This window comes from Lepidothrix coronata, unplaced genomic scaffold (assembly GCF_001604755.1).
Source record: "Lepidothrix coronata isolate B3197 unplaced genomic scaffold, Lepidothrix_coronata-1.0 Scaffold107, whole genome shotgun sequence".
In the NCBI taxonomy this organism is placed as follows: domain Eukaryota; kingdom Metazoa; phylum Chordata; class Aves; order Passeriformes; family Pipridae; genus Lepidothrix; species Lepidothrix coronata.
This window is the reverse complement of record NW_016690287.1, coordinates 3,101,492-3,114,628: the sequence shown is the minus strand read 5'-3', so window position 1 is coordinate 3,114,628 and position 13,137 is coordinate 3,101,492. Positions and strand designations below refer to the sequence as shown.

General features: G+C 42.2%; 1 protein-coding gene across 1 annotated transcript in view; it reads left to right on the top strand.

Annotated features, from left to right (window-relative positions):
- BPGM (bisphosphoglycerate mutase) overlaps window positions 1-12,232 on the top strand; it is a 15,547-nt gene extending 3,315 nt beyond the window's left edge. The window contains exons 3-4 of the mRNA XM_017823940.1: window positions 377-976; window positions 9,002-12,232. Of these exons, the coding sequence (XP_017679429.1) occupies window positions 433-976; window positions 9,002-9,180 (723 nt within the window). The 5' untranslated portion in view covers window positions 377-432 and the 3' untranslated portion in view covers window positions 9,181-12,232. The remainder of the gene's footprint in view (window positions 1-376; window positions 977-9,001) is intronic.
- Window positions 12,233-13,137: the final 905 nt, after the last annotated feature.

Sequence of the window (13,137 nt, the reverse complement as noted above, 5' to 3'; positions counted from 1 at the left end):
TTGTGTGCTTGAGCTCCACATGTTACTTCTGAGTTCAGCAGTGAGAGTGAGATCTGCTTCTCTGGGAGCCTGTGATACTGAGTCAGGCTCTGTTAAAGCACTTGAGGGGAACCTGTAGACTGGAACAGCTTGTACAAATCTACTCTTAATTAATTGGTTAAGTGGGCTAGTTGCAACAAGCTGGGTGGAGGATGGTGCTTCTCTTACTACACGAGAGTGGGAGGAATTCAAAACCAGGAGACCTCAAACGTAAAAACATACTCAGCAGACACTTGTTTCTTTGGTTGTTCTGATTCTGATAGTTGTTTACTTTTTGCTGACATAGTGTGCACTATCTGTGGGATGTTTGATGTATCTCTCTCATGTTTTTGTCCAGATGCATCGTTATTAGATGCCAGATCAAGTTGCCAGCTGTGCTAAGCTGCAATCAAAATGTCTAAGTATAGGCTTGTTCTCTTAAGACATGGGGAAGGAGCCTGGACCAAGGAGAATCGCTTCTGCAGCTGGGTGGACCAGAAGCTGAGCAGTGATGGGATAAAGGAAGCTCAGAACTGTGGCAAACACCTTAAAGCGCTAGGCTTTGAGTTTGACCTCGTCTTCACCTCTGTGCTGAGTCGCTCCATCCAGACTGCTTGGCTGATCCTGGAAGAGATGGGCCAGGAGTGGGTCCCCATTCAGAGCTCCTGGCGGCTGAACGAGCGTCACTATGGTGCACTGATCGGGCTCAACAGAGCAGAAATGGCTCTGAATCACGGGGAGGAGCAAGTGAAAATATGGAGGAGAAGCTACGATGTCACCCCGCCCCCCATATCTGAATCTCACCCTTACTACAAAGAGATATACAATGATCGCCGCTATAAATGCAGTGATGTCTCTCAGGAAAGTCTCCCGAAAGCTGAAAGTCTAAAAGATGTCAAAATGATTCTGATCTCTGCTCATGGTAACAGCAGCAGGGCATTGCTGAAACATGTTGAAGGTAAGGGTCTTTTTTTTTTTTTTTTTTTTGTCTTCCCCTCTCCTCCTTACTCAATGGCTTGGAGTTTCGTATCTTGTTCTGTAATGTATGTTACTTATCTGGGCCAGGATGTAATGTTTCTAATCTCCAAGGAGAAAATAAAAAGTTGATCAGGAGTCAAAGTGAGACATGTGGAAGCGGGGAGAGTTAGTTAGGTTAAAGTATTTAAGAAAAGGGCCAGATGCTTTCTTCTTGTTTCTCATTGTTCATTTAAAACTCCTGCATTCAAACTAATTTTGTGGTTGGTCCAGATAGACAAAAACTCTTCAGGCTCAATTATTTTTGGATTTATTCAGCTGTTTTGTCAGGTTTGAAATCATGATCTGTTCATTAAACAAGCTTTGCTGTAACACAGTAGAATAAAAGTGCTTGACTTGGGTTGTGGAAGATGTTCTTTAGTATTACTGTGGGGTGTCACTTTTGAGGCTTCATTCCTCATAATTTTTTACTTATGAGCTGTGTGCCAGAGAGTTCTGCAGAGAGTAGGTACTTGCTAAAGCTTAAGAAAATACTGTGTTTTTTCCCAATATAGAAAATGCATACTGGTAAACAGCCAAGTTGGTAGCTTAGTGTAAGGTTGCTTATTTATGTTTGCATTGGGAGATACCATTAAAGGCCATCTGCTCCAACCCCCTTGCAATAAGCAGGGACATCTTTGACTAGATCAAGTTGGTCAGAACCCTGTCCAAACTGGGCTTGAATGTTTCCACAGCGATGGAGCATCTACTACCTCTCTGGTGAACACGTTCCAATGTTTTACCAGGCTCATCATAAAATTTTTCTTCCTTATATCTAGTCTGAATCTACCCCCTTTTATTTTAAAATTGTTACCCCTTGTCCTATTGCAACAGGCCCTGCTAAAAAGTCTGTACCCATCTTTCTTAGACACCCTTGGAAGCCTTCTCTTCTTCAAGCTTAACAACCCCAAGTCTCTCAGCCTTTCCACACAGGAGATGTGCTTCATGCCTCTGATCATCCTTGTGGCCCACCTCTGGTCCTGCTCCAGCAGATCCATGTCTTTCTTGTGCTGAAGATCCCAGAGCTGGGCTTGGAAAGGACTTATCTGGGACTTGACTTAAAGATAAATCACATCCTTTGCATTGTTAGGTTCTTCCCTCCTCCTTCCTCTTTCATCCCATGACTTCCAGGTCATCCTAAACTGGAAGATGGAATATATTAATTTCTTTGTGGGGAGAGTAGATTAATTTATTTCATTTAAGTTTAGTGGTTATATGTGTGTTAATACAGCCTACTGGAGTTATAGTTGCAAGTATGCACAGACTGGATTGTATCCACTCAATTTTTTTTCTTTTAGTTATGAAATCTTTTGTTATGTGCCCCTGTGGCTCTGACTGCTGAGTACCTTTTGCATTTGGCCATGTTGAAACAGTGAAGACTGCTGATGCTTTAGCAGAAATCAGACACCTGAGAAATGAGGATGTACAAGTGGCTTCTGGAACTAGAAAGGCTGTGAATCCTGGGGTCCAGGATGAAGGAGGAAAGCTGGTTCAGTCGGTTCCACTGATGTTCTCAGAGGTGGTTGTCCACGCTGTGTGAAATGATAAAAATTACAAAGGAAGAAGGGGGAGGGGGAACTGCAACCACAGTGTTTCCCCTGCACCCCAAGAACTGAACCAGTTCCATGAAACCATAGTGGACAGGCCCTTTGGGGGTGAAGTGCTTGCTGACAGGTGACCATGGCTTCAGCAGAGCCCCTGGGCCACATTCTGTGCAGGCATGCACTGAGGCTGCAGCTGACGGCACCAGGGACTGGTAAAGGTTCCTTTGGAGTTAGTATGGACTCTTTGCTGCATTAAGATCAGAGAGAAACAATGATGTAGAACTTTTCTTTAGGAAAAGAAAAGGAAAACCTTTTCCAGGACTGCCCACACTCAGCCAAAGTAAAAAAAGCTGCATTTTGTCTGTCTTACAGTTCTTGACCCTCTCAGGACATGCTTACACAGGGAAATATGAGGAATCCTTGGCAGAGGGTCTTCTTCTGTTGACTAAGGACTGTCCATCAGCTGCCCCACAAAAGCAATTGCCACATACCTGCTGGCTCTCCTGCTGTTTATGTAGTGGAAGTTGGATTGCTGAAGAACTGGCCTGAAGGGTAGCATGAACAGAGACCCCTGTTATTTCAACCTGCTTATTTTTTAATTATTATTATTATTTTTAATTTTATTTTTTATTTAAGAACTCCTTAGCTGGGTCTGAGAGTTCCTTCTCTGCATTGCTGGCTTGCTCTCCCTTTGCCTCCTGAAAGGTTGTGAGCTGCTTTGGAGTCTTGCTGGAGTTGGACCTGATTCAAGACTGCTTGAAATTTTGCAGTCTGCTGCATTTATAGCACCCAATGTGAGATGGACTTTGTTTTTGTGAATTTTTTTGATAAGCTTAGTGTATTCTGTACTTCAGTGGAATTTTCTAGGCCTCTCTAGCTTAGTTGGAACCATTTTTTTTCCTCTTTTTTTTTTTTAGCATTTTGAAAACTGGGCTCCAAATGCCTCAAGCAGCAATCCTTCAAGGCTACATGACTGACTACTTGAATGGCTTAGTCATAGAGTTTACTTTAAGTTTCTAAGCTACATTTTCCAAGATTAAATGGCAGTAAATATGAATGTTTTCATTCAGTTTGGTCTGATGAAACAATTCTAAGTGTTTCACTCTGAATTTTATTTTTTTTTCTAAAAGACTTCAGAGTATCCTTGAAGTTGTTATTTCAAGGAGATATTTTTTTGGAATAGGCCTGTGATTATCCAAAATTGATGAAGAGCTGGAAATGTAGTTCTGCTTGCATGCAATCATCAGAACAGAGTGTTGTGCTAACAATAGGTTTGGATTTTGGTCTTGTTTTCTCAGTGCACAGAGGAGGGGACATCACTAAGGTGTACAAAAAGCCTGTAGGATTTGCCATGCTAAATACTCATCCTAGATGCACAGGATATATTTACAGCTGATTTGCTCAATTCTTTGATGGAGGAATAGTTTTCTCTTTATCTAATAACTCGTGTTTCAGATTGGAAACCTTTTAGCAGTGTCCCATTGTGAAGACATTGGTGTAATACTTTTGACCACCTTGCCCTGTTTGTATTGAAGTATTAATTGGGAGACCAAGTCCAATGGACTGATTTATCAGGTGACTTGCAGAAGGATTAGTGAGCTGTCTCAGCTTCTTTCTTTCCTCCCAACCATTTGACCCTGAGGACTGGTCTCAAGTACTTCAAGACATGGTCCTGTGGAAGGCCCGATTCTCGAGTTTCCAACCTGTTGAAAGGTTGTCATCTCTTAGATATGGTGTGGTGGTCACTGAGCCTTGTCATGCTCAGGGTTAAAAACAGAGGAGAGGAGTTACCTGGTCTCTTGAAGATGCAGATGTTGCAATCACTGGGCTTGTCACAGAGCTGGGACAGATCTCTGGAACTGGGCTTGCAGGTAGAATGTGGTGACTGTGAAGGCCTCATGCTGGTTTTGCCAGCCTGTGAGCAGGGAGAGCAGTACCCTCAGGGTTTTACTTTCTTGCACTACTCTAAGTGTGATACTTGTGCAGTCACAGTATTCTAGTAGTTTATGTGCTGGAGCTGCACATGGTGTGACCTGGTGTGGATTGTGTGTTGAGGGCTTCTTAACAAGATTACTGCTACTTGACCTTCTTAAGGAAATACTACTTATGTGCCTGTGGTGTCTGAGTGCAGTTACAGAAAACAGCTTGAGATCTAACAGTTCAGTGCTGTTGAAATGAGATGGTCTTGCTCTCCCTGTCATTCACCCCAGTCTTTGCTGTGTGCTTCTGCTGCTTATTTCTTGTGAGCTTGTTGAGCCTTATTGCAAGTTAACTTGGCCTGTATTTTGGCCACTGCTGAGCAGTGCTCCCAGAGCATCAAGGCTGTCTCTCCAACATTGTCCCTCTGTAGGCTGGGGCTGGGCAAGTTTTTGGGAGGGGATGTAGCCAGGAGAGCTGACCCAATCTGAACTTTGGGTATTCCTAACCATAGGATGTGCTCAGCAGTAAAAGCTAAGAAAAGGAAGAGGGGCATTTGTAATGGCACTGGAGCAACTGCTGTGGAGACTGAAGCCCTAATTAGTGGGAATAGATTGGACATCACCTGCTGATGGGAAGTAGGGAATAAATCCTTTGTTTTTCTTCACTTCTGTGCTTGGCCTTTGCTTGTGCTTTAGTAAACTACCTTTCTCTTGACCCACAAGTTTTTTTTCCTATTTCTTTTCCCCTCCCATCATGCTGGGGAGGAGAGTGATAGAGCAGCTTTATGGGTACCTGGTGTCCAGCTAGGGTCAACCCCCCATAATTCTTTTTGGTGCCCTACTGTAGCCCCCATACTACCAAAACATTGCCATGCAAACCTAATACAGACTTGGCAGACATAAGGATGAAACGAACAGACATGATATGCTGCAGCCATGGTTGTAGCCTTCCATTTTCTTTCTTTCCTTAAAATCTGCACAACAAGCTAACATTCTGTAAAGACCAAAAGCCAGATTCTAACACTGCTTGCTCCCCTCCTCTTCCCTGTTGAAGTTAGGTCCTCCTTAGCCTACAGGGAGGACAGAAATTGGCTCTGAATATTTACCTTACTAGTTAAAGCTTCAGTATTTTCATTAAGCATGTGGGAAGGATGCTTTGACCTGATTTGGATCTCACTTACAAAGCACCAGTTCTTGAGCAAGTCCATTGTGGCTGAATTTATGCATATGGTCTTGTGTGTTTTATTGGATGAATCATCTGGCCTCAAGTGTAGTTGGCATGCAGGGGAAGAGGGGTGTAGTTATTCTCAGTAGCTGTTGTGGGTTTTGTGTTGCTCCAACCAGAAGAATAGAAGGAAGGAACTTGGTAAGAGCAGGTGAGAGGGAAGGAGAAGCTGAACCAGCCTTTGCAGAAGCTGGCTGCAGGTGCTCAAAATCAGTGGAGTTTGTCTCTGTAGGACTTTCCAGTTTATGAATATTTCAAAGCACTTCATGGGCCACCATGAAGTGAATTCACCATAAAGGTGAATTCTTAAACTTGCGCTGAGATATTTCTGGTCTGTGTGGTTTTGATCACCCACAGTTCAGTTAAATGGAGTGTAAGTGAGCTGGGAAAGAATTCTGAATGTGATTTTTCAAAGGTCTTTTTTGTAATGATTGCTGTACCAAATTATTACAATGTTCATGTACCGAACTGCTTCCTGCTGTACGGCTGGTGTTAAAGGACAGTGTTTAACATGAGAGAACATGGGAGATGTCCACTTGAGGAAGGTAGTTTTTCAGTCAGCATTTTATCTGGATTCCTGAGGAAGTCATCCCAAGTATTTCAGTAATGCCTGTGGGTTCTCATGGCTCTAAGTAGGTAGGACCTGGGTTTTAAACCTTCTTGGGTAAAGACTGCTTCCAGCAACACTTCAGCAGTGCTGGGACCCAGGCTTTGGGATTAAAGTGGGGAGAGAAGAGTGTTGATTCTTCAGTGATCTTACTTCCCATTGCACCTTGTAGTCAGCAGTTGAGACCTTGCTCTGATTTCACCCTTCTTCCCTGTGAGGTACGACAGGTTGTGACACAGGTCAGCTCAGATGAAGTGCAAGAAAAGGTCAGGTGGTTTGAGTTACAGCATGTGAAGTAACTGGATAGCAGTTAGTGGATAGCAGATATCCAGTTCCAGTGGCTGGAGTGAGATGTAAACCCTTCCCTGGCCTCCTGGCCTGCTGGGTCGGGGAAGTGTTCTGATGAACTCTCCCTGCAACCGAAGAGTTTGTGTGACAATCCTGCTCAGCTTCTTGCTTCCTGAGGAACAGAAATACTTCACAGATGCTCTACCAGTGCTGAGATAAAGCCACAGGACACTGTTGTTTCTGTAGAATTTTCTTCTGACTTGAGCTTGCATTTCCATGCTTCTGGCTGTGAGGCAACACTTCTACAGGAGGAAAAATCCTGAGGAGAAAGCCACCATGCTTGTTGCAGCATGTTTATCCTAGACTGCACCATTTTGCTTTGTAAATCAATACTAGTTGACATTTGTGGTCACTTTGTGTTCTGTAAAAACAGTAAAATGCATTTCTGAATCTGTGTAGCTACAGCTAGTTCTGTTTATTCCACTCCAGAGGAAAAACCTTTTAAATATCATGGGTCGCGACCACATTATATGGTTTGCCTTAACTATCCTGTGTGACTTCATGTGCTTTGTGTATATATGAATGGTTTAGTCTGGGAGACTGAATCTGAGAGGTGGGCAGAACACTTACTAGGCACAGATTCTCTTTGGATACATGGTGACATGTATGTTGTTAAAATCTGATGTTTAAGAATCCTTGAAATAAGAGCTCAGGCAGCTTGACTGCTTGTTTTGCAAACCAAAGTCTTTGAGAATTGTGCTTATGCCTGGTAAGCAGACTCAGTATTTTTCCCATTGATTTCTGTGCTGGTTTAAAATTTTAGATACTCCTTGAGTTCTTTGCTGTAGGTCTGATTCTTTGGCCTAGGACAGCTGAGTATCCCTTGTGTGCAAGGATTGCTTAAACTGTCACAGTGTGAATTTTTTTTAAAGGACTGATATTCAATATTGTAACAGAGTGTAAGTTTCTTGAAAGGGTTTGTTTCTGGTGCTCCATGCCTTTTGAAACTCAGGGCTAACCTAAGTGCTTGGGCTAGTCTAAGCAAGAGTAGGTCACTGCAAAAGTTGCATGCTTGTGTAGTCTTTCTACCTCATGGTTAGTTCTGGTTTTTCTGACCTGTTGTCATCCTACTGTGGCTGAGTGGCTTCACTGGTATGGGTTTTCCTGTTAATGTGCTGGCTCTGCTTTTCTACTTAATGTGAAAATCAGTGGTAAATTTGCACCCCTGTATTCTGAGAACCATCTGTTTTGTCAGCTGCTCGAGAGGATGTTTTCTTGGTGCACCTTGGTCTAGTTTATATGGTGTCATCGCCTTAGAAGCTTGATTGTGTGCATTTTCTAAGTGTGGGTTGCTCAAAGCTGTCCTGCTTTACAACAGCAGGCTGCTGCTGTGACCTCAGTACTTCTAAAAAGGGGAGGAAAAAAGAAATATTGACATTCCCAGTGACACTAGCTTTCTTTTGCCTGATTTTCTGAGAGAATATCTTTGCAGTCACCGCTTCTTAATGCGACTATTTAGACCTTGTGTGAGAACTTTATTAGGATGTTTGGTCTCAAAATTCACTTGGAGTCTCTGGAGACTTGTGTGTTTGATGTAAAAATAACCAGCCATTTCATTGAGATCAGAGCCTTCAGAATATTTTAATTATGCACATCTGAATAAAATCAAATTTCTCTCCAGGTACACATTCCTTTAGCAAAGTGGAAAATGCTCTGAGCTGTAAAGTTGACTTCTTCCCTCCTTTTTCTTCCCCATTCCCTCATTTGAAAGTGCAAATGAATATCCTGTATGTAGTAATTCTGACAGGAGTACTGTTGACACTGCTGTAAACTTGCTTATGAGAAATCAGATCTGAGTGATCCTGACAGTAGAAGAATTAAATACTGTCTTTTAAGACAGCTTGTGTGAGAAACTTCACATACAAAATTGAAGGGAAAAATTAACCTTGGTATTCTGCCTTTTTAAAGAGGCTGTGTGTACTGGTTGTTTAGCAGAGGTTGTTTCATGTTGGAGTAGCACTTGTGGACTCTAATCATCCTTTGTGATGCATGAGTTGGGAAACTGTGGAGGAGAACCTATTGTCCTCCATGTGCTGTGTTAAAGGAACAGTACAGTCTCCAGGGCAATCTCTTTTTGTTCTTTTCACATGTGTAGGCTGAAAAAATGAAGAAACTCTCGTCACCTCCATGAGAATTCTCTCCTTTACCTATTCCTAAAGCAAAAACCAATCTATGGCCTAGCTGGGAATTGACAGTTGAGTAGCTGATGGTGTTGATGGAGTCTGGAATGTGTGTCCTTGACTGTTTTAAGATTAGATAATCTCAGAAATAAGGCAATAGGCAACTAGGAAGCTGTGGGTGTAACTCTGTGTTTTTCCTTTGGCAGGCATCTCCGATGAGGACATCATCAATGTTACTCTCCCCACTGGTGTGCCCATACTTCTTGAACTTGATGAGAATTTGCACCCTCTGGGCCCTCACCAGTTTCTGGGTGATCAAGAAGCTATCCAAGCTGCCATCAAAAAAGTGGAAGATCAAGGGAAAGTAAAATCTGTTGAGAAGTAAAATGTCACTGACTAATGAAGCTGTGTTCAAAGTGTGGTAGTTAGTGACAATGTATGTATGACTGCTAGGTTGTACTGTGTGAATGTCTCAATTTCAGGCACTAAATAATTGGAAGGGACAGTTGTTGAGTCTCAGGTTGATAGCTTAACCCTTTGCCTTTTCAAAAACTGGACTTCAGATCACAGCATGAGGTTATCAATACTGGAAAAAAGAAATGAAGAGATGATTCAGGTGATGGAAACTTGTAAAGCAGTCTGCCCCAGATCTGGGACTGAGGATGGCCCAGTACAGGAAAAAAGGGATGTGTTAATGTTGTCTACCAACAATCAGTCCTAATCTGTTAAGGAGAAAAGCACCAGCTTGCTGGACTAATTAAGTCCAGGTTGTTATAGGTGCTAAAACTTTCTTACTGATAAAGTGGCACCAGATAACTCTGTTATCAACTGTGATTCTTCTGTGTCAGTGGCCATGACAATTTGTTGTGAATGGATTTCCCTCAGTCTTTCCGAACACTTCCAGTTGGACAACTCTCTGCCTTTGTTATTTTGAATCTTCTGTGGCCAGTTCACGATCCAGGAAATTTTGTAAAGATGTTCTGACTGTTAGTTATCCTAGTTGTCTTTTGTTACACTATATTCCATTTTTTTCAAAGGAATGTAGATGGAATTCTTTTTCCTCCACCACCTTTGCAAAGCCTAGCATGACTGCATTTTGCTGGCTTGCAGTAATGGCATCTAACTCAGACTTAAGTACACAAAAGAAGCACAGAGGTTTCCTGCTTAGTGTTTAAATTATAATGGAGTGCTCTCAGGGACCTGAATACCTTTGAAGCACTTCTGTAACATTTAACTCAATAAAACTGGATATAGGAACTCCCCCCCCCAAGCTTTCCTGAGTTGCAAAGATATCCTGATAAATATGTTCTACAGTAATATTACTGTGACATTATCTGTATCAAATTCTCTGAAGGGCTGGAAGAGATGTATGAGGCAGGTAGGAAGTGTTACTGGGTGCAGCTCATTCAGCCATTGTGCTGGTAGGGAAGGATATTCTGCCAAGCCTGAAAGTGTTCTCCAATAAACCTCTCCTCACAATCGTAGCTTGATTCCTGCTCAGTGTGGCCTTGCTGTTGTTAGGCACTGATTTTGACCAGTTCACACTGTGGTTGGATGTTGTGTAGCATGTATGGCACTCTGATGTTCTCTTTATGTACACAAGCATCAGGGTAATTCCACTTTTGAAGACTTGCTCTTAATCTTACTTGCAAATATGATACTGTTACTAAAATTTATATCTGGCCCACTGTCACAACACCTGAGCATCTTGATTCTGACCTCTCATAATGGCATGGGTGTCATTTGTGTGTGTGCTGTTAGAGCTGAATGTGTTCTCAGCATGGCCCAGGTACAAATATTGATGTTAATGAGAATTTCCTTGATATGATGAGGGTATAAACTTCTACAGTCCTAGGGTAGCTGCTGCTTTGCAGTGAGCAGCTCTGTAAACTCACTTTGTGAGAGGATGTTTTTTTGTTTTGAGGAAAGCAATGTGACAGTGTGGTGTGCCTCTGACAGTCATCCTGATACATGGAGCAAGGCTTTCCGGGTCTGATGCCAGGTCAGAGTAGTGTAGGACATAATTCATAAAAGACTTCTTGCTAGGAGGCAGTTTCTCTTGCATGAACTATGCTTGGGCTTCTCTTTGGTTTCTTTTTTGTAGCCCCTGCAGTAGGAACAAAGTTACATGTTTCTCCTTTGAACATAAAGCTGGTAGGTTTCCTCTTTCTTTGTACAAGAAAGGGTTTTACAGTGTTTGTTTTGGGTTTTTTTTTGTTGTTGTTTGTTTGTTTGTTTGTTTTTTCTCTGAAATATTGTTAGCAGCTTCTCTGCTACTTTGATACTGACTTACTCCTTTATGGGTTTTTAGTTTTCTGTGTGTACAGTAACTCAATCTTAGTTGATACTTTACAAGTCAGTGTGACAGATTGTTGATCAGCCAGTGTTCACCTGTGAATGCCCTGAGAAGGGCCTCTGACACTCAAGGGATTAAATTCTTCTCCAAACATTATATAATATGTCAAGTTTAGTATCAAGTAAAAGTTACTGTAGGCTTGTAAACAAGACCAGCAGAGCCACCTGTTGTCAGTGGGAACTGCCTGCATCCAGATGTGAGTGTACAGGCCCTGTCCACATCCCTGTGGTATTGTAGCGTAGAACTTCTTCAGGACTTGATGTGCAGCTGGAATATATGTGGAAATGAAACCAGCTGAACTGCAAGATATGCTCTCTCTTCCCCCTCCTCTTAGAGAACTCATGCTCTCTTCTGGGCAGTGGAAAGGTAGGGTAGACAAGTAGATTTGGAGAGCATTATTACTTCTTCTTGCAGCTGAGTGGGTAAAATTGATCAAAACATCCTTTCAGAAGAGTCATGGACAGTAAGAAGAAAACACTAATGTGATGTTTTCAGGTGATGCTGTTTTTACAGTGCTGCTTGAGATGTGAACAGTGAGAGTGCCCTGGGAAGTTTGACTTTGATTGTGACTCTGGAGCGATGACAGAATTTTACATGCACATCTGGCAGCAATAACACCTCACGAAAGTATCAGATGGAACCAACTGGGGATTTCATTGTTCTCCTTAAGATTATTTTAACACCTTGCAATGCTTCCTTCTGAATAGCCTTTTAATTAAAATCCTGATTCATAAAACATGTATATTGAAGAACAGAAACCAACTTCCATCAACAGTGGTATAAAGATTGCTGATCTTCAGGCAGAGCTACATGGGAGGGAGACATGAGAGTCTTGCTGGTGACTTTAGAGATCAGTGGTTGGGAAGCATTTTCCCCATATTTGAGTATGCCTCAAAATCCTATAAGGTAACTGGTGTTTTTACAGTTAACGTAATGGATGTGGTTAATTTGGTTTGTTTATGTATTTTTAACTTGTGGTTCATAGCAGTAATAGATCTAGATCCTCTTGAAAACCTTTGTAAATAGGGAGGATCTGGCAAGTTCTTTCTAGCACAATAAATTTACCTGAAATAGAATTCAACTTGACTTCAGTCTTTTTTTCCTTCTACTCCCATCCCCTTTGTCTCCTTTTCAGGGCTGATAACTAAATAAAAGTGACTTTCAGGGTTCCAAAACTCCTAAAACCGTTGTTGATTGCACATCACCCTTCAATTGGACTAAAATAGTGGTAGAGCAAACATACCTCATGTTTGCATGTAAATAATTGGGCTGGAGGGAATACGTACCTGTTCCAAAGCATGGGGACATTTGCTTGGGAATAATGAACATTTAGTTGTGGAACAGTAAATCTAAATGAATGCTTACTGTTCCCCATGCTTGCTTTTCACTTTAATAAGAAGCATTTCAAACTCTGGCCTCTGGAGACGAAGTCAGCCCCTTCGCTTTCCAAAGTGCTCTGATGCCAAGCAGAGTTGTAACTCGAATGACAAGCACAAGGAACTACAAGCCTGCTGAGGGCTGTCTTTCGTTACTGACCTTCACACAGAAGGCCTTGGATGCTGGGGTAATGGGAAGCAGTGTGAAGGTCCTAAAAGTTGAATATTCAGATGGAAGTGGGAAGACACAGCAGTGTGGCTCAAAATGAACGCACACCGAAGAAACCGATACTGCTCTTGTGGTTGTGTTGAGAGTGAGTGGGGAATGGAGCAGATCTTTCTGAGCCATTTGTGTACTGATATTTAACACTTTGCAGGTAATGTGGCTGCCAGCCAATTCAAAATTCTATTGGTGTTTTAAGGTGTATTCCACCCTTTGCCCCAGTCACCTTTTGTACTTTCCTCTGCCTTTGTAACACCTCAGATTGTTCCAGAGTTGTGTCTACTGTTTCCTGTGCTGGAAGAAAACCATCCGAAGACTGGCTTGGTTTCAGTCCACCATACTTCTGTGCCAAGGAATTTGCTTTGAACTTTCTCTGCACAGCCTGAG